Here is a 22,051-nt window from a genome sequence, read left to right on the forward strand (position 1 = left end):
TTGTTTTGCAGCGGCCACATTCATGACCGTGTCCGCGGTCTCCAACGCGAGGAAGCGCGGTCATGACGGGTCGTGGACCCTGTGCTTTAAAAAACTGTACCGTTAACTGTACTCTGTAACGCGGGTCGGGGAGATTGCTATCACATGGGGGCAGATAACGGGGGGATGTTGTGTAAACAATCGCAGCCATGCTTTTCATGTACCGGGGGCTTTCATCTAGCAGAAGGGTGAGATTAAAGCAGATATACCCCCCGCCCTCCTCTTTATGGTGACTACGGAGACGAGGGACTCTCAGACTACCATCACTCCCCCTCCCCCCCCCGCCCACCCCTTGTGATTACACAATTTAGGTTATCAGTGAGATGTGCGTAAAATGCTGATAACGCATTCTCTGCCCGAGCACGGGGGGGATTGAAGATAATGGCAGAACCTTGTTGTCAATAAATCATACCTTTATGGGAAGCAAAACAATAACTCAAGTCCATGAGGATAAATAAATATATCCCTCATGCTGTGTGTGTGGATGTTTGGATAACATTTTGGTATCGCCTTCATGTGATGCTCAACACAGAGACAGTCGACTTCTCTCCAACAGCGGCATGCATAATTCATGGTGTGTGTGTGTGTGTGTGTGTGTGTGTGTGTGTGTGTGTGTGTGTGTGTGTGTGTGTGTGTGTGTGTGTGTGTGTGTGTGTGTGTGTGTGTGAGAGAGTCTGAGTGTATCAGTGGTCAATGGGCCTGGCTGTCAGACAGCCTTTATGGCACTGACTGCGGTGACTCCGAGGCTATCAGAACCTCTCAGCCGTCCGACAGAGACATTCCTCACCACGCCGGCGTCTCACGGGACAATCGGAAAGCCCCCCCCCCCCCCTCCCCTCTCCCCTCCTAAATGGACCCCTTGGGAGCCTTTCATTTCAGGCTATACGGCATGCCTTCTGAAAAAACATATATATATATATGTTTCCCTCAGAGGCCCAAATGTGTTGTGCAGATGCAGGTATTTCCTCATGACGGTTCCGCATCATTCAGACCTTCCTATTGGAACCAGGCGGAGTCCATAAATACAACAATCTGGCCATAAGCAAGGCAGCAGAGAAGCCTGGCAGTGTGTGTGTGTGGGTGTGTGTGTGTGTGTGTGTGTATACCCATCATTTATCTCTGCCGCAACCTGCTGCATGGAGCCCTGTGCGGCTGAGCCTCCGGAGGCTTCAAAGAGAGCCCAGGGGCTCGCTCAGTTGTAGATAATATTATGAACATTTCCCCGTCTTGATGTGGCTGAACTGTCAAACACAAGAGGCGGAAGGATGAAGAAGATGAGAGGACCCGGAGAGAAACGATGAGATGAAAGATGGTTGAATGAATGATCTAGCGCGGGGTCCCGTTCTGACGGATTATTGAGCCTTCCCTTTTCTTTTAACTCCCTCTTCAAACCCGCAAAAACCCTCAAAGGATGTCTGTCGGTTCGCTAGTGTGCAGCAAAACGGGGCTGCTTCCCTCTGGCAAACAGGGAGTGATTAATGACCTGGCTAACCTAGCATTCGATGCTAAACCACACCACACCAATCTAATTACCCCACGAGAAGAGAGAGAGAGAGAGCGCCAGTCTGTAGCATCTTGCCCCCGTGTGTTGGAATGAGGCAGCATTGAAACGGATGACAATTCTGGATTAATACGTGTCAGGAAAAAAAAAGAACTGGAGCAAAGGAATATGCTGGGGGAATCAAAAAGGGCTGGCTGTCATGAATAATAAGACTGCCTCCCCGCAACTTGCAGTCAGGGTGATGATAATGAAATAAATATTGAATGCACGACAGCCCGCTGAGATGATCTGTTGGGGGGGGGGGGGGGGGGCTTAGGGACGGTTGGCGTAGCGCCTTTGTCGAGGGGCTTAATGAAAGAGGAGAAGAAGAATTTCACTCTTTTTAATAACACTTACGATAATTGGACTTCTGCTGAAGAGTGCCGGGGCAAAGCACACATTTGAAGAGCAGACGTCGCTACGCCCTGGACACAAATGTGTGCTCGTGGGCTCCACTTTGAAGTTCCGATTTTTTAAATGAAATTAGTCAGGCCCAGTGGTGGAAAAAGTACTAAATGTTTTTACTTATGTAAAGTATCGATACTGCAATGTAGAAATACTCTGTTGCAAATAAAAGTCCGGAATTAAAATTTTGCTTGAGTAAAAGTACAAAAGTATTGGTATCAAAATGTATTTAAAGTACCAAAGGTAGAAAGTACTCATATGCAGAAAGTCCCATTTCACAAGTTTTCAAATGTATAAAATGTGTACAAATCTTTTGAAAATAAGTCAAGTCAAAATACCTCAAAATTGTATTTAAGTACAGTACTTGAGTACATGTACTTAGTTACTTTATATCACTGGTCAGGGCAGGGGCGAGCCAGCATACCCCGACAGTAAACACGCCCCTTCACGCCAATTCAGATTTCACCACTATATCAAATCCTCCACGATCGATACCACCACCACTCGCAGACGGACTCCCGAGTGCCAACAAATCATCTTGTTTACCTGTGGGTTTTCTGCTGAGGAGGGGCAGAAGTGTGCAGAGGTCTGAGTAGCAGCTTGTAACAAGAACAGTGACTCGGGGTCGCCGCCTACATGGGCTCGTGTTCACGATATGAGAAATATATCGTCTCTGTCGGGCGGAAACCTCATATGTCCATCCTGTTGCTTTTCAGGATAAAAATTCCAAAACAGCAAAAGTAGCAGTGTCGTTTTCGAGCTTGTGAATCTGCTACTTTCGACGCTTTTGTATGACGCTGCAGTATGATTAAGCAGGGCTTGAATTTACGCCGAAAAAAACACACAAATAGTTAGAATATGGAGATAGGAGGTTTCTGCCCTGACAGAAAGGATACAGTTAGAAATTTCACGGACTTTCCCGTCCGAGAGATAAACACGCGGTCCTAAACAACAGACCGTGTGTCTCTCAGCTGTTGGATTTGGCCGTAGAGGAAGTGGTCAGGGGGAGGCCCGCGGGTTCTTCCTGTAACACTCAAGACACATGCTGGGTTCCTCTGCAGGACCATAGAGGGGCCCCCGCCAGGCACTCCCACACACTCACCGAGCCAAGAACGCAAAAAAACACACACACACACACACACACACACACACACACACACACACACACACACACACACACACACACACACACACACACACACACACACACACACACACACACACACACACACACACCCACGCACGCACGCATGCACGCACACACACATAAACGCTTATTAAATTAGTCTGGAGGAGCAACAGAGGCCCTCAGGACAATATTTTCTTTCCAATAAAGGAAAAGCTTGCGCGTTATGGCCCTCCCCGCGCGCAAATATTTGGCTTTGGGTCAGATCTATTATTCGCCCCCCGAGGACCGCGCCAGGGCCAAACTTTTCTGCGATGAAGCACAGACAGTAAAAAAAAAAAAAAGGTAAAAGAAAACAGTCCGATCGTTTACAAGGCCTAGAGGCTTTGCGTTAGCGAATCAAACATGCTCCGAATCATCAGTGTCTGTCCCTGGTGGATGCGAGCAGAGTTACGGGGCAGATACACATACAGGCAGGGCAAGGCGATTTAAAAAAAATGCTTCCCATTCATTTTCTATGGAAGCAGGTGGCAATCCATCGCAGGGGTTTGTGGGACTGACAGCGGGAGCGGAGTAGGTGAGAAGAGCATTAAAAACCGAGCGTTTCAATTTTATGCAAACGAGAAGTGAATTTCACTGGGCAACAGCCAGTCACTTTGACAGGAGATTGACAGAAAGGAGACAAGGCTTATCAATTATACTTATCAATTGTATAAGTAATATTGTATTAACATACTCTACCATACGGATAAAAAAAATGTTACATAGTGCCGCTTTAACTGCACTGGAGCTCCTGGAAATATACACACAATTAATATTTCCTTCAGCTGCCGCTGGGTGCCCATCTGTCAAAAAGTTCTATTATTCTGTTTTGTCTGACAAGCTGTTTATATTTTTCAAACCCACCAGGAGCACTACCAATCTCTCTGAGTTGGTACAGAGAAAAACACAAATAAAGCACGGTGAAAGGTGTTGGACATGTTTGGTGCTACTAGGGGGGATTAAACATTTAAACACAGCTTGCCTTTGAGCGACACGCCCAACAGCGTCAAACCGATTCGCTCTGCTACAGTATCTGCACCGATAGGATTTGTGACTTAGTGCTGTCTGGGGATTGGAGACATCAGTCTATTGTCTTTCCTTATAAAGCTGCCTTTGTGGTGCAGATATCCCAATGAAGTTTTGATTAATATGCCAGCGTGTTTGTGTGTGCGTGCATGCGGTGTATACAAGAATACAGTGTGTGTGTGTGTGTGTGTGTGTGTGTGTGTGTGTGTGTGTGTGTGTGTGTGTGTAGGGTAAGACAGGGTGCCTGGACTAAATCCCAGTATCCAGCAGGCCAGAAAAGCCAACTGTCAGACAGGAAGGGGGGATTTTCAGAAAGAGAGAGAGAGAGAGAGAGAGAGAGAGAGAGAGAGAGAGAGAGAGAGAGAGAGAGTGGTGGATACAGCGAGAAATAAACAGAGAGAACACCGCACCCTGATACCCCTCTCTGTGGAAACCAGAATCATGAGAATTTCTTGGATCTCCTTGGAGAGTTTGGAGAACTTCCCCACCAGAGCCTGAAGGACAAACCCAGAACATTCCTACTGTGTCCACTCCAGCCAGGCAGTATAGTCACTTCCAATGTCCTCCACACAACACCCCCAGACTGTGACTCACCTCCAGTAACATATGGAGGGTGTTTAGTCTCCCAAAATGCCTGGGCTGACTTTGGAGAAATACCCATTCATCTGCGTGGCACAAAGTGCTATTAATATCCTATTTCTCCCCCCCCCCCCCCTCCCCCATTTAAAAGCTCAGTGTCTTCTTCACCCAGAGCCACAAGCAATACACACTGTATCCCCTAGATGAACTGTTTTAACGTGAGTGCTATTTTTACAATCTCATTTCACAGAAGCTCTAGGTTTGAATGGTGTCGAAATTCACAGTAGAGGCTGCTTTCAAGAAGGGATGTACCGATACAAAATGTTCCTTCCCGATACCGATTCCGAATGCGTATCGGTCGATACCGAGTACCAATCCGATAACAGTTTGTAATAAAAAAAAGAAAGAAACTAGTGCAACTTCAACTGAAGCATTAAAAATACAAATTGATGTGGTATGGGAATGGCATAGACTGGCATACTCGCCGATACCGATACTAGCATTTTAGGCAGTATCGGCAGCTTTTCCGATACTCGTATCGGTATCGGAACAACTCTACTTTCAAGTGACCGAGTGGCATTCACAATGGGTGGTGGTGGTGGTGGTGGTGGTAGTAGTATAGGGCTTTACCTGGATCCATTCCTTGTTGGAGTCCTCCGCCGGCGTCCAGGCGTTCTCGTAGTAGTTGAGCCTGGAGCGCTCCGGGGACCAGCTGGGGTTATACTGGGACGAGGCCACGATCTGGTCCGACGTTATCTCTCCAGATTCCATTCCCAACGGGTCCGTACAGTTAAAGTCTGAGAGAGAGAGAGAGAGAGAGAGAGAGAGTCAGGGGACAGACAGAAAGGGTGAAAAGATGTTAGCATAACTGGAAGCAGCGGAAACGTATTTCCAGTATTTGCCGGGTTATGTGCTTTCGGTGTCCCCAAGAATAAGAGCTCGTCTCTGGGGAAAAGGACAACACATGACTGAGCACTTTAGGAACACACAGAACAGAAATGCTGCCTCAGTAAATCCCCACTCTCTCTCTCTCCCTCTGTCTCTGTCTCTACCCTTTAATGGACAGAGAGAGGAAGAAGTGTTCCGCATTCCGAATGAAAAACTTTATCCATGAAACATTTAGTGCGGTAGCTAAGTTTACGCTTGGCACGCAAAAAATAGTACCAAGCGCTAAAGCGACGGTCTTCGGGTTTCTTCCAAGTTCCAGCCCATGTTTTTGGCTCCTCACACCTCCTTATGGGCAGTGAAAAAAAAGAAAATGTTTTGCACACACACAGCACATTTTGTTCCCACCCGGGGGGTGTTAGGGTACATTTATTTTGGGGGGAGAGGGGGGGGATAGTATATCAGGTTGCATGGTCCCAACCGCCCAGGATGGGCTGTCTTGTCTTGTTTGTGTTTACAAGGCGACAGTCGTCCGGAGGCATGACCAGGATGGGTGGCGGGGTGACTGGGAAGGTCAGCCACCCATCCCTCAACCCCTGGAGGTCAGCAGGCAGACTCGGCCGTGCGGACGGAGCTGCGGCGAAGGAGACTGGGTGAGGAGAGTGGATGGATGTGGCTATAGGCTGACCCCTCCCGACCTGGCCCGCGGTGGTATACTGGCAGCGCGGCGGCGCAAGGTATGCGGGGTGAAACTTTCACATGACCGTCACGTGGACACGTGCGCACGCAGAAAGCAAACAGATATGCAAGGGCACACACACACACTCTTATACGGTCCTGTGCATGCGTAGGCATGCCATGAACACATGCCGCCGTGTGCTCTCACACAAACGCGCGCGCACACACCTTCACAGTTCACACATGCCTTCGCACGCACACACACACGCGCACACACACACGTGCACAAGCATATACAGGGCATAGCATAGCATAAGGAGCAGTGAAGGAGAGCTCTGTTTCTGCCGTCTTGTGAGCTAACACAGATGGTCTCCCCATCTGTTGCTCTGCTTACACACCTCGGTCTCAGGGTCACAGGGTATGTTTGTATGAGATATATGTGTTTGCACATACATGTGATTGCACTGTGTGTGTGTGTGTGTGTGTGTGTGTGTGTGTGTGTGTGTGTGTGTGTGTGTGTGTGTGTGTGTGGGTGGGTGCGCTCGCTCGCATATATGTGTGCATGCGTGTACGCGCGCGTCGTCAACTCACTGTGAGGCCGCGAAAGCAGTCTTGCACCTCTCTCCTCTCTCATCTTCACCTCTCTTTGAGAACGCTCACCCCCCCACCCCCCCCCACCGAGACCGCGTCTGGATGAAGCAGATCGCAATCGACAGGGGGGGGAAAAAAACCGACACACAACACAAAGGCACGCTTGTTTTGCGGGTCGAGTTGCGTTCGGATAGTGTGGGACAGACACCGAAACAAAGTGGGGCTGTCGGGTCGGAGGGCGAAGGACAGACAGAGAGAGAAAACTGTGAGAAAGAGCAAGAGAGAGAGAGAAAAACACAGAGTGAGAGAAAAATCGAAGTGAAAAACAGAGGGAGAAAGATCAGACAGAATGAGGGAGGGAGGGAGGGCGCTTGTCTAACAGAACAGAGCAACGATGACAGACAAAGTCTCTTTTCATCACAGCCTTATCAGCTCTCATCGGCAGTTTGCAGCTGGCGCGGGCACCGTTCCCCTTCACCCGTTGCATAAGGCTGGAGACCCTCTCTCGTATAGATTACGCACAAGCGGACGTTTGAATAATCCAAACGTCCGCAAAAAAGGCACTCGGAAAAAGACGAGGAGAAGAGACCGGAGCGATCTCTCTCTCTCTTGTCTGGTTTTCCTTTCTCTGACATGACTACTGCGACCAACTATTTACTGGCCGGGGATCAGATACATGTCCGCCTTTGTAATGGAGAAGGCGAGGAGTGGATTTTGGGTAATCTGATCTCGCATGTGGGATTAAAGGCGAACCCGAGAAACTCTTGACTCAAGTAATAAGACGGGGAGGGGATTACGACTTCAGATGTCATCGCTGCATTAATTACTGTTGGATCTCACTCTATGTGTGTGTGTGTGTGTGTGTGTGTGTGTATGCAAACTCTTCCCTGTGGACCGGTAAAAACCTTTTGGAGATGATTAGTAGATTTGTTTAATGCATCCGTCAGATGTGTGTGTGTGTGTGTGTGTGTGTGTGTGTGTGTGTGTGTGTGTGTGTGTGTGTGTGTGTGTGTGTGTGTGTGTGTGCATGTGTGTGTGTGTGTGTGTGTGTGTGTGTGTGTGTGTGTGTGTGTGTGTGTGTGTGTGTGTGTGTGTGTGTGTGCGTGCCTGGGGTGGTCCGCTCCAGAGACAGATTTATGACCCCCTAGCAGTGCTTGTCTTGCTTAATGAAATGTTTAGTTGCAGCGTTCCTCAAATTGGGGTCAGGGGGGGTCAGGCCCCATGACAATGATGCTACACGCAAAAGCCCTGGAGGTGGTGTTTCTCACTGACTCTGTATGAGTGTGTGTGAAGGAAAAAAGGGGGTGGTGGGGGTATATGGTCCCCCTCCCGGAGTCTGTCTGGGCCCCTGCAGTGTGTAGCCCCCAGTGTGTGTGTAAACGCAGGCCTCATAAAAGCAGTGGAGACAGCCCCCCATACGTCGTAAGTAACTCTGAAGGAGCCGAGGGTGTTGATTTAATTAGTTCGCAAAACCGCTTTAAATGACAGGCAAGTTTTGTTGAAAAACACAACCACATGTAACCTCCGCTACGAAATTAAAGACAAAAAGAACCTTGTGATTCCTCCTCAGACTCTTAAACAATATGTGACAACGGCATGCATCAAACTCTTATATAAACTTGTATAACCTCGTAATGGCTGATTTATACCTTGTTGCGTGCCGGTTGTCGCAAAGAATTACGGGCTCACATATGCATCGCGTTATTTGTCATTTTCCCTTTCTTATGATTATCTGTATTATTTTCTAATTGCAATTCGTGGAAGCTTGTACAGATTCATTTTTTTAACAACTCTTTCACACCTGTGTGTGAAACTTGCGATGTGACAATAAACTTGAAGTTGGATTTGTCTGACTTTTAGCTATTTCATGTTTTCACCCCTTTTTCCTCTCTTTTTCTGACGACTCACCCTCGGGCACGGTTCTCTCGATGACGGTGAAGTTGGCGGAGAAGCCCTCCTTGGCGATGGCGCTGTCTGTGTTGATTGTCAGGGCCAGGATCCCTGTGTAGGAGATGATCCTGCCAGGTGTGTTCTGCCCGCAGTACCTCCCCACGTACGGACCGACTGGAGACAGAACAGAGGATTCATTGATTGATTGATTGATTGATTAATAGAGAGAAAGAGAAAGAGACACAGAGAGAGAGAGAGAGAGAGAGAGAGAGAGAGAGAGAGAGAGAGAGAGAGAGAGAGAGAGAGAGAGACACACAGAGAGAAAAACAGGAAAATAAAAACATTGTTGGCTGGGTTCGCAAGCAATTCAGAGTCGGGTCATGTCACTATTTGTTTTGTTTGCTGCAGGCCTTTCTCCCATGGCCCGCGACAACCAATCACCTCGCCTTCCCTCGGCGGAGGTGAGAAATCTAGCATGTCATTGTGGGGGGGGGCACCGAGTGCATTTTTCGACACCACAAAATCCTTGCGTTAAATTCAAGTTCGACTGAGTACACAGTCAATGTTAAATTTAACACTCTCAGAGTCCTGGGGAGGATTTTCAAGAGCCGGCTCCCCCCTATTAAAGACGCCATGGGAAACAGGAGTCCTGACATTCCACGCCCCACTCGCACACAAAGGAGGAAAAGAGGAAGCGGGACTTCTTCTGGTGCGGCGAGGTCATGGTTTCCGTCTGTTTGCCAGCCGTAAATTCCTCCGAGGGCCCCTGCTTTCATTTCTTTTTTTTCCTTTTAGTTTTTTGTGTGTGTGTGTGTTTTGTTTTAAATGTGGTTCAGAGATGAGGTGGACACAGCCACAGCTCAGCGAGTTTTCTGAACGAGAGCCCGATCAAGCCGAGATGCCGGAGTTATGGGAGAGGAAAGCCAAAAAGACAAGAGAGGGCAATAAGTACCAGCGAGGGGCACGTCTCACTGAGCAGCCTGAATGAAACGCTGGAGACATATATAGAGACAGAAATGGATTGAAGGGAGAGGAGAGAGAGAGGGAGGGGGGGAGAGAGGGAAGGAGAGAGAGAGAGAGAGAGAGAGAGAGAGAGAGAGAGAGAGAGAGAGAGAGAGAGAGAGAGGGGGGGAAGGAGCAAGAGAAAGGGGAGAGAGAGAGAGAGGGCACTGTGACCTTGCACTATGCTTTTGCTGTGTGCTGTCATCCGTGGCTTGGTGTGTGTGTGTGTGTGTGTGTGTGTGTGTGTGTGTGTGTGTGTGTGTGTGTGTGTGTGTGTGTGTGTGTGTGTGTGTGTGTGTGTGTGTGTGTGTGTGTGTGTGTGTGTGTGTGCGTGTGTGTGTGTGTGTGTGTGCTCGCATCCTTGCCTGTGTGTGTGGGTGCCTGTTTGTGTGTCTGTTTCTGGGTGTGTGTGTGGATGTTAAGCAGGTCTGTGGGCCTGCAGCTTATCTGTGATTACTAATGCTGTGATCAGTGGCGAGTGACAGGCCTGTGCCTCCCTCTGGCCTCCCCAGCATCCAAACACGCCACTTCCAGCCATGCAGCCCCCAAACATGAAAGGCAAGGGGGGCCAGGCCACAGAGACTTAGGGCAGAGAGGTGTGATGGCTCAGATTAATCTTCATAACACAGGTGCCTCTGTGTGGGTTTGGTGCATCTGTGCGGGTCTCTGCGGGTTATGCGAGCGCGCGGGTGTGTCTGTGTGCGAGTTCGTGTTGTCAGTCGCGTGTAATATGTAAGCGTGTGCACGTGTGAGGCTCAGTGTGTGTGTGTGTGCGGTGTGTGTGTGCGCGTGCACGTGTATGTGCCTGTCTTTAAACCACACAAAAAACCCATCTCCCAGATTATCTGCATGACTCCCCAGCGCCCATGAAATTTTAAAGAGCCGCACTGTGAACTCTGCATCCTGCATGTCTCTACGTCCCTGGAGGAAGGGAGTGGGGGTGGAGTTGGGTAGTAGTGGGTGGTTATGGCTGAGGGGGGAGCAGGCTGCACCACCCCGCTTGGCTGCCGAGGTGGGAAGAGAAAAGAGGTGTTGTTTCTTCTCTCGACTTGCACTCCCTGCAACCCCAACCACCACCGCACCCTCCCGGGTAGCGAGCCACCAAGACCTTCTGTGCTAATGCACTATTGATCCAGGAGGCACCACAGGTACCGGCCTGCCGGCTGACTGGCTGACTGGCTGACTGGCTGACTGGGCTCAGGGCTGGCGAAGCCGACACACGCTATGTCCCCTCGCATTCCCTCCCCCGCATGTTCCCTCCTCCAAAAGGCTTATTTTTACACGAGGCTGGCGCTGTCTCTCATGGGTGATAATCCAAGGTGAAAAGGGTGTCAACATGGAGACGCTGCCCGGTTCCAGTTACGCCATAGCAGTCAAGAAGCATTCAGCTGAAAAGGACGACGAACCGAACCGTGCGGACGTGTTTTTTTTAATCAGTGTTTTAAGATTACACACAAAAAAAAAGCACATCTCCCTTGGCGGAAGCCTGATTTTTACCTAGCTAGCGTCTCACAGTTGATGAAATTAAAAACAATAAATAAGCAAATAACTAAAAGGTGATAATAATGTGACATATGTTCTTTGCCCTGGAGATCTCTGCTGCCATTTTTAATCAACACAATTCTAACCCGGCAAGTGAAACGTGTCCCACCTTCTGGGGGGAGAATACATGAATATACATGGAACAGTATGGAAATCCTTGATGTGAAGTCGAAAAACCGTCAAATGTGCATAATTCAGATCCTTCAGACGGATCTTGAACTGTACTGAAAAGTAAACAAATACAGCATTTTCTACAGCAGGAGTCATTTTTTGTTTCATATTTTAAGAGTTCTCTGCAATATTTATTTCGTACCAACTGGGAATGTCAAGGCATTGCATATAGTGATGGAAAGGAGGGTGAATGCTGTCAGGTAAAATGATTTCATTTTGGGCAGAGATGGGTGAGAATACTTTAATGGTTCTCTGGCAAGCGAGGCCGCGGTGTGCGCTAGCCTGCAGAAAAGACTCAAAACTTCACCACTAGTTCAAATCCTCAGCGACGGGCGAGAGGGAGAATGAATCCAGAAAGAAGCGCTGCTTTGAATACTTTCCTGTCAGCGGCATTGCACTTTCTCTCTGTCTGTCTGTCTGCCTGCCTGTCTGTCTGTCTGTCTGTCTGTCTCTCTTTCCCCCAGTGTGTTAAGACATTGTTATTTTAAAGTAGTATTTTTCCCCCTTTTCTTCGTCTGGAGGAGAGAAAAAAAAGCCGGAGTCTGTGCAAAGTTCACTTTTTGAAGGCTGTGCTGCATCCCGAAACAGGATTGACCCGGTTCATTAACACCTTTACCGCCGGGCCCGTAGTTCTACGGGCCGTTAAATCCAACGGTTAAGCGCCGAGCCCGTAGTCCTACGGGCTGCGGTCTTTTCGCGCATGCGCGGTCCGGGTGCACTTTCGGAATTTTTTTGATCCACTTCCGTTTCCGGTTTGATGACAGGAAATAGAATTATTTGGGATCCGGTTTCGACGATCACGCCCGCTCCCATTCTACAGACGAAACTGAAACTCAATTCTCTTCCTGTAGTTTTTTCTCCTCGCATTTCACTGTTTAACGTAATCCGCTCTAACTCAAACATGGATGCCCCGTTTGACACGTGGTTTTCACTGGGAGATACAAGGAGATCTCGCGGATGTAAACAGACCGTTCACGGCTCAATCTTAAGGATTTTAACAAGATCTATGGCGACATGAAAAAAACAAAAAAACAACAAAAACACCTTGGCACTGGTGAGTACATTATGAGATTAACCTCTGGCGGTGGATGTGTTAAGGCTGTATGTCAGTAAAAATAAATACAGCTTTAATGCTTTCGTCCTGACAAGAAACACACAGAACCTGCCAGGAGGAAGTTCCATTTCTTTTAGACATTTCCTGTCGGACATGGAGTGCTTATAGAGGGGAGTCTTTTAAGCAGGCGGAGGCGGCAGCCACTTCAAACATCATGGCCATCCACTACGGCTCCCCACGGGCAGACACAAACATCTTCTTCCAACACAATGCATGGAGAGAGGAAGGGCGGGATGCTATCGCAATCAGGAAATGTTTGGCATTGAGCGATGACTAAGCATTATGTTCTCCAATGATGACGGGGACCGCTGGACTCCTGCCAAAAACCCGAGGTTTACAGAGTTAGCTCACTGGCCCGGATAATGCTATCACGTTTGTGTGACGAGCTATTCACTTTCTCTGGCAAAACAGTCCCCCAGCCCCTACTGGATTGTAATCACTCTGCATTGTTCTGGGAGATAGCGGATCTCCTATTGGGGAGAGGGGGGCGGGGTGGGGCTCTCAAGCACCAAGCGCTCCTTTCACTTCCTCCAACAAAAAAGAAAAAGAAAGAGAGAGAGAGAGAGCGAGAGAATTCTATACTATGTGGCCTTGAAAGCATCAAGCTGTTGTGTCAGAATGCAAAAGGCCTTTTCTTTGACATAGTTACAGCTGCACAATGTTAGTGTGAGGTCCGCTCACCTGGGATTGCTGATCGCTCCCACGCACACACACAGAGAGAGAGAGAGAGAGAGAGAGAGAGAGAGAGAGAGAGAGAGAGAGAGAGAGAGAGAGAGAGAGAGAGAGAGAAAGAGAGATCTGCCACTGAAGCAGAGAGTTAAATTAAATTAAAGGTAAGGTAGCCAGTCTGCCAGCCTGCAGATGGATATTTATTGTTTCTGTTCGTCCCAAATACATATTTTATCATCCCCAAGTGCCTAGTCCCTCGTGCCTAAAGACACGCCTCATGTAAGTACTGTACCCTTTACATTCGTTTAACGTGGGAACAGGCCCATGACAGTACCATAGCAGGGCAACGTGGGAATGACTCTTGGAAAGCGTATGCTGACAATGTATGTGTCTTTTTTTAACTGTTAAGTGGAAAAGGCACTAAAAGACACTTCATGTCTTGCAGAGCTTCCGAGTTGTTCGGTAACTCTGCAGGCTACAGCAGCGACACCGTCATCCCTACAGGTAAGCCCCCCCGATTCTCGCCTACTCACCTCCGGGGAAGCCGTCCCAGATCTCCAGGCGGTCGTAGCGGCAGAACACGCCGGTGGGCGGCGTGGTGTCGGGCTCCAGCTCGAAGCTCTCGAACTCCAGGACGATCTCGGACATCTTCGGGGCGAAGATCATGAAGGTGCAGTCGAGGTTGTTGGGGTACTTCTCCGGGAAACCGGGCGACTTGATGACCCCACTGTTGGAGGTGAAGTTCCGGGAGCATTCTGGACCTGTGGACAGCAGAGAAGGGGGGCAGAAATAAGTGGTGAGTGCAAGGAAGATGCAGAGGAACAGTAGATACGAGAGAAAAAGGTACTTTAGCACCAGTTGAGTTTTATGACTGCTTGCGTTTATTGCCTGTTGTTTGTTTTCAGGTTGCTTTCTGCCTTGGTACCGAGTAGCACTGCATCCCAGCTGCTTTTGCTGGGTGAAAGGCAGTTTATGGCCCATGGTGTAGGACCACCTAGACAGTTCATTGTGTAATATACTCCATCGCGCAGTATACATTGATATTATGTTTACCGAGGGAAGCAGGCTACATCTGGCCAGTACAACCCTTCCTCTCTCCTGACTTGTTCCTTTGTCTTCCTTTAAGTTCCTTCGGTGGCACAAATGTTACACCTACATGTTAACACGTATGAGTCGTCTGTGTGTGCGTGTGTCCTTGTGTGTGAGGGCCAGCGTGCGCGTGTGAGCATGTCTGTTTTTAATCTATGACTTGTGGAACATCTGGCCAGCGAAAGTAAACACTTGATTTTCAATTGCATCAACCCTCCCCGAACACACATACACACGCGAGCGCACAGTCACACATCACGCACGTACGCAAGCGCTGGCTCCTTCATTAGTCCTTGGTGAAACACATGAGCGGGCGCTCAGGCAAAATTACAGCCTCAATGATGGAAGCAAGGGGAGATGACTGTGTATATATATCAACACATACGCACGCACGCATGCACGCACCACAGAGAGAGAGAGAGAGAGAGAGAGAGAGAGAGAGAGAGAGAGAGAGAGAGAGAGAGAGAGAGAGAGAGAGAGAGAGAGAGAGTACACGCACACACACACACACACACACACACACACACACACACACACACACACACACACACACACACACACAGAGTACACAGAAAGTCAAAACATTTATTCACAGCTCCCTGGAGAGCTGCCTCTCAGCCGACGGGGAACGTTAACAGATTTCCCACGTTACTCACTCCTCACAACATCACAAAAAAAAGTCGTTATGATTAAGTAATGAGTGACACTCAAAATTAACGGAGCAGCAGAAAGGCATTTCGTTTAAAGGAGTGACAGAAGAAGTAAAAAGGGGCATTTTGGCACATTCGCTGTGCAGACTCCAGAACATAAATTCGGGGGCCAGAACTTGAAGACCTTTTCAAAGCACTTTCTGACTGCTGTTTAAGTTGCAGTCATCTTTTGTACCCTCCCTCCAAATCAAGCCCCATCAACTGTGGGAAAAAATAAAAACTGGACCGATGTCAGCCCATGCAATCATTTTGGAGCCATTAGAGGAAGACATTTGCTCGTTCCAACACTATTTTCATGGTATCCTGACAGCTGGCAGTAATGGGCACAGCGGCCGACTGAAGGCAAAATTGTGGGGAGTCATCGCTCGATGCAGGCCCACCTTTTCACTCGCTGTGGCTTGAATTTATGTGGCAAACTACTTTCCCACTGTCACTCAGGAATTCTGGCAGGGTACCTATAATTCAGGACCATCAGGGCCACTACAGTAAGTCGACCAACCACCAGCTATTTGAACGCAGGAAGAGCGAAAGAGAGGATAGTGCTTTGTTGAGTTTCTCCCTGAGCCAGTAAAGAGAGTTGACATTTAATGCAGCTGAAAATGTGGCTTTCAAGAACAGTGGGCACCATTAATTTTGCAGTTTCCCCTCGATTATGCAGTCCTCTCTAAAGTTGTACACTATTTATAAAGCACTTATCAATTTATTTAAATAAGAAATACAATTCTGAAATAAAAACTCCAAAGCCAGCTCTGCATCCATTTTTTATTTTTTACCCTCCCTCTGTTGCCCTTATCTCTGCACAGCAGTTGACCAGAAGGGATTTGGCCTTTGGAAAAGGGTACGCAGACTGAAACACCCAAACCTGAGACTCTGCGGCACTGAATAAGAAAGGCTGCAGAGTGCTGGAAGAATCTCCACCAGTGAGGTGAATATACATCACTGATCTAGAATAAACCTTGGTCTGGATTGATGGGTACCATCTAGGTATATTCCATGCTGAGCGATAATAATTAATTATTATCGTTACATACAGTTTTTATAGGTTTTCTTTTATAGATTGATAAGCTCTATAAACTTAAAATATATTATCTTTAGCCCTTTTCATTTAAATTGTACTTTATTTATTTATTCGCCACACCAAAGAAAGAGGGAATCCCTTAGTGGAACGGTCATCTACTGTCTGGGTCAGTAATCAGCCAACAGGGGGTGCTATGATTTTGTTGACATTGCCATGAGAGCCATTTACTGAGTTTGAGCATGGGTACAGTATGCATACATAGGCTACTCTGTATGTGTGTATCTGTGTGTTCAGTGTGTATGTGACCGTGTTCCGTCGTCAAGTGACAGCTAACTCTCCACTCCTCACTACCTCTCCATCCTCAGTCTCTCTCTCTCTCTATCTCTCAAACTCTCACTCTCTCTCATTGCGTGGTCACAGTTGTCTGTCATTCCCTGTCAATGCATCGCCTCTGTGCCGAGAAGTGAGGAGAAATCCACTGTGAAGCCTGATGTGTACTGTACTTGTCGTACGATGGTGTTGCGCGCCGGAAATAGACGATCTACAAGGTGAGCTTGTAGATCGGCTTCTTTCAGCACACGACACAGCCGTACAGCAAAGTATAAATGTAGCATAAGAATGGAGGAGGGAGGAAGGGAAGCACAGGGTTCTGTAAATATGAAAGCTTTGACTAGCTGACAAGAAAATCAACTTCCCAGAGGGATTGCTCAGCGGGAGGGATACTGTCGGTACGTACACTGCCCGCCTCTGTAGTGGGGCATGTATGCACACACACACACGCACATGCACACACACACACCCTCACATACACACAGAGACAAGCCATACATATCTCTTTGTCTACACTGTAAAATCCTGGACCCAAATGGGCGGGTTCACCGCACTTGGGTCCAGGTTCACACGCTTAAGTTATATTAGTTATATTATTAACCCAAATGGACGGGGTCCAATTACGTCCAGTTTTTTTTACACGCGCAGAGTTAAATCAACATTGAGGATTTGACTGTGTAGAGGTAAAAGAGACACAGGGGCATCTGGTCCGACTGTGGCTTTCAAACAAACAGCTGAATTTACGACGGGATGTAAAGACGAGGGGTGAAGTAACCTTGAAACGCACCGCAACGTTCGCCAGTATAACCTCTCCGAGTTCGCCTCGGCTCCAGCATTTACTGCCGGCCTTAATGGATTCTTTTAACGATTGTTTAGGCTGAACGCTGAACTGAACTGTTCTGGAGGGGGGGGAGAGTGAAAGAAACAAACACCGCTCCATCTACTGCACACTTGTTTTAGTGTAACGAGACATGAGTCATAACAGGCCATTATTATTATTAACTTAAACAAAGATCTCTGATTTCAATGACTGCAAAGCACAACAAAGTGCTATTCTAACGAAGAAAGTTAACCACTTACGCCCTATTGTACACTTCAGCTATTTGACATTAGATGATCTACAAGCTCACAATGCGTCGCACACTTGTAGATCTGCCTGTAAACTTGCCTAAACTTGCTATTCAGGCAAGCTTACATAACATTTTTCGGCACTGTGGGCTAAGACCTCCCACCCCCCCTTGAGTGACTTGTCCACTATATCTCTATTTAGTCACACTGAAGTGCCGAGAGCTGACCGGAGACAGGGTGCTAATCAATGGGGCCGCGTTACACCTTAAAACATGTCTCAAACGTTTTCAACATTCTCTCTCTCTCTCTCTCTCTCTCTTTTTTTCTTTCTTCCCATTACCCCCGAACCCACCGCCCCTCTCCCTCTTTTTCCATCTGTCCGACCATTTCTCTGGGTTTCTGGGTAATTAGGGGACTGGTGCCGTGGCGGCTCATGGTGTTGTTCTAAAACCTGCTAAGCAAATCAACACTGTTTATGTTCCATGTGGCCTGCCTGCTGATCATTAGCCTTTACACACACGCACACACTCACTCACTCACATGCACACACACACACACACGTAAGCACACACACGCCCGCACGAACCCTTATGCTGCACTGACGGGACGTAATGGAGGGTGGAGAATTAACTCTTGCAACACTAAAGCAAACATTAACCTGCTGTCGGTGATTGTCATTCGTTGAAATGCATGTACATACGCACACGCACACACACACACACACACACACACACACACACACACACACACACACACACACACACACACACACACACACACACACACAGCGCTAAGGTCAACTGTGCTGATGACATCACTTCCCTCCCGTCCTGCCAGTGAGGGATGATGACACACATTGTTATGGAGGCAGGGGATACAGTTAGGGTCTTAGGTTTCCATGCGGGTAGTAGTGTGTGTGTGTGTACGTCTCCGTGCCAGATGTGACCTATGCCATCAGGGCGCGCCGACCGTCCTCGCAGGCTGAGGAGCCCATGTGCCCCCCGATAAGCGACCCCCCCCACCCCCCACACACACACCGTCCATTTCTCCCCCTTCAAAGTGTTGACACAGGTGTGGTCGTAAAAAGCGCGCCCGCAGCACGGTGACATGATAAATAGGGCCCCAAGCGTGGAATGCCTCTGGCACTGCTTTGTGGTGCTCCCTCCAGTCAGGTTTAAGTCATTATGCTGAGTAACTATGGAAATATCTATGGAAATATACACTCTGTGTGTGTGTGTGTGTGTGTGTGTGTGTGTGTGTGTGTGTGTGTGTGTGTGTGTGTGTGTGTGTGTGTGTGTGTGTGTCGCACGCACGCACGCGCAGAGAGGTTGAGGGCCAGGGACATCATAGGACTACCATCCCTACCCACTTCAACTGGCCGAGTGCCAGCTTTGATGTGGTTCTAAGCAAACAGCGGAGCTGTTAACTAAAAACAAATGTGCGTGCCTGCCTGTGTGTGCGTGTGTGCCTGTGAGTGTGTGCGTGTGTACATGTGTGTTTAAACACAGGTTTAGGAGTACATAATGTGCACATGTTGTTGCCTATACATGCATACGCTGGAGGGGAAGGATCTTTCAAGAAAATGCTTGAGGATTGTAAGTGGGACAAGATGACAGGGTAAACACAGTCATTTTCTGGTACACAAAGAAGATGGGCTGGGCTGTCTTTGCCCTGAAAGGCTGGGGGACTCGACCAGGGTCATTTAAGGGTACTGGTTGAGTCACAAGGGTCAGGACTGAGCAACAATCAGTGGTTCTGAAATGAAGCATTGCGTCGTCAGTTCAGGCAGGGCACAGGAGTCAGACACAGCTGGAATCAGCTGTCAGTCTGCTGATTGCTTTCAATCAGCCACGCTTTTCTACACACCAATCACACCTCATTCCCTCAACAAGCCGGTCTGTTTAAATACGGCTCCCTCTTACACTGGATCTCTGCTTTTCAATTGCTGCCACCCACACAGTGCTGCTGGCATTACTCAAATGTTTAAACTTTCTAAATTCCAAAAGTCAAATTACAAAATTATCTTCCATAATATAGGAAACGTAATGCAGGCAAGTGAAGGTCTCATCCTTCTATGATGAATAGTTCCAAAGTTATGTATGGCAATGTCTTGACATTCTTGACCTTTGAGCATTACATCACACCATATGCCAGATATTCAGATCTCCTTGTGGGATTTGACGACAGTGCAGATAAAGTGACATTACATACTGTACTGTACATCTACAATACACAGACAACCTCATTACGCTATCTGCACAATTGCTTCACGGCTCAACGAACACCCTCTCGATGGACGGGTAACATGCGAAAATGGGACTCTCATTTCAAAATAAGGGCTCAAATAGATTCTCCCCGTCTTGCTCAGAATAAACGCTTTCCAAAAACTCTCCCCATTCTGTATTCATATCTCCCTCGCCACACTTTAAGCCAGTGGAGCGAGGGTGCCAATTTGCAGGCCATAAAAACAAACAAGCCATGCTAATGGAGACGCTTGGATTGAAAATCAGAGAGAGAGAGAGAGAGGGGGGACGGCAGAATGATGGCAAAGCAACACCAGCTAGAGAGAGACCAGCAAAACAACCAGTACCCTTCCCTGTATTAGACTCTCAACAGCTGATGAAAGCCAGGCATGCAAGCCAGGTTTGCTGCAGGTTGTGTCTGCATGATGAAGAGTGTACTATATTTACCCTCATTTGTATCCGTGTTGGATTAAGTGGATGAACTTTACACATGAGAGAGTAACATACATATGTTTAGTTCCTTGGGGAGACTGTGTGTGTGTGTGTGTACATACATTCATCAACCATTTGCCCTTAGCTAGTGCTTAGCCCGACTTGGGACGGCCGTACCAGCCTCGGCGGTTGATCCCCAGTGATCTTTGTTCCCCCCGCGAGCGCCAAGGTAAACATACCACATTCTTAGCATTCCCCCTTCATTGGCATGCACCGTTGCGGCCCCTTATTTCTTCCACGTTGTGTTATCGCAGCATCTGTGTATCATCATTAAGTTTACACGTGTTCGCCAACACAACGCCCAGCCTTGTTTTCCCACTAATACCTCCGCTGTCGATAAGCTTAGTTAATCAGCTAGCTTCCCTATCTCGCTACCCTGCTGCCTCTCTCTCTCTCTCTCTAGCTGCGTCTCTATCTCTCTATCCATACCTCTCTGCAGTTGTTCAATTCATGCTGTTTACCTCTATTTATCTGCCTCTTCCTCTGCCTGTCTATTTATCAGCCTCTCTCTCTCTCTCTCTCTCTCTCTCTCTCTCATCTCCCTTTCCCAGACCCTAACAAACAGGCCAGCTAATTAACGACAGAGCCGCAGTCTTGGCGGCAACCGATGCGTCAGCAGTCAAAACACAACGGATTGAGAACATAACACAGAGACAGAGAAGCACCCCCCCCCCCCCTCCGTCTCTCCGAAGGGGATGTGTCCCCACAGCAACACACCCACACGAGTACGTGACCTCCTAACTTGCAGGCGTTGAAACATCAGCCTCGACAACAACTTCTTTTGTTCTGTGACGATATTGGCTTTTAAGCTAGCAGTGTGGAGCGTGACGGATACTTATAATGAGGTTTCTCTCTTTTATTGACTTCAATTGAGTTGCACAGATAACAGTAACATTCCATACTATGGAAGGTGCTTCCAACATTGCAAAGTTAAAGAAAGTTACTGGCTGAGAACCACCACTGAATTTCGATTATTATACCACCAGTGGCTGTAAAAGAATAACATAAAATCCAGTCATACCGAGGGCTACAGGACTGCATTTCTGATGGAACAGTCTGGATTTCTCAGACTGTTCCTCTCTGACGTACCCCTTGCATCAGCTCTCGCTTGCGGCTGTCACAATCATGAAATTCTACTTGACTGGAACATATAAATAAAAAATACATGGTCTGTTTGGCTTTTGGGGCTTCGTAATGAAAGTTTTAGAGGGCAGATATAACAAATATATATATACACAAAAGTGACAGGCATATTTAACGCATTGCATCAGCTTGTATATCGGCTATTTCCACGATTTTCTTTTTTAAATACTTGAAAATATAATTATAGGTGTTGCTAGTTGTGAGCTTGTCGATCTGCTATTTTCAGTGAAAGCTTTCCCCACACAATACGGAGGGTACAGGGTTTAAGTGGTTAATTCTGTCTCTCCACCCTTCTCTCTCTCTCTCTCTCTCTCCCTCCATCTCATGGACACATCTACATCTCGTCTTTTTCCCTGGTTTCGTGGCTGGCTCCATATTCATGTATCTGCACCGGGAGGACTTTGTGTTCAGCACTTTCTCCTGTCACCGCAGGGCCCCTAACACGCCTCATTTATAACCAGTCCCATCTAATGGGATGAGACCGGGGAAACACCGAGCTAATCATGATGAGAAGAATGCAGTGGATTCTTAACGGCCCCATCATGAAGAGAGTGCAAGTGTATGTGCGCGTCTGTGTGTGTGTGTGTGTGTGTGTGTGTGTGTGTGGGGGGGGTATGTCCCTTTGATCTCACAAATGGACACACACCCCACCAGCTGGT

At 47.9% G+C, this 22,051-nt stretch overlaps 1 protein-coding gene across 3 annotated transcripts in view; it reads right to left on the reverse strand.

Annotated features, from left to right (window-relative positions):
- The window catches only part of nrp1a (neuropilin 1a), an 80,929-nt gene that overhangs the window by 31,103 nt on the left and 27,775 nt on the right, over nucleotides 1-22,051 (reverse strand). For all 3 annotated transcript variants that reach the window (XM_080418370.1, XM_080418371.1, XM_080418369.1), the window contains exons 5-7: nucleotides 13,833-14,060; nucleotides 8,820-8,975; nucleotides 5,388-5,554 (exon numbers count right to left, since the gene is read on the reverse strand). In XM_080418370.1, coding sequence (XP_080274496.1) covers nucleotides 5,388-5,554; nucleotides 8,820-8,975; nucleotides 13,833-14,060 — 551 coding nt within the window. The remainder of the gene's footprint in view (nucleotides 1-5,387; nucleotides 5,555-8,819; nucleotides 8,976-13,832; nucleotides 14,061-22,051) is intronic.

This window comes from Gymnoscopelus braueri (assembly GCF_963280865.1).
Source record: "Gymnoscopelus braueri genome assembly, chromosome: 21".
NCBI classification, from domain to species: Eukaryota; Metazoa; Chordata; class Actinopteri; order Myctophiformes; family Myctophidae; genus Gymnoscopelus; species Gymnoscopelus braueri.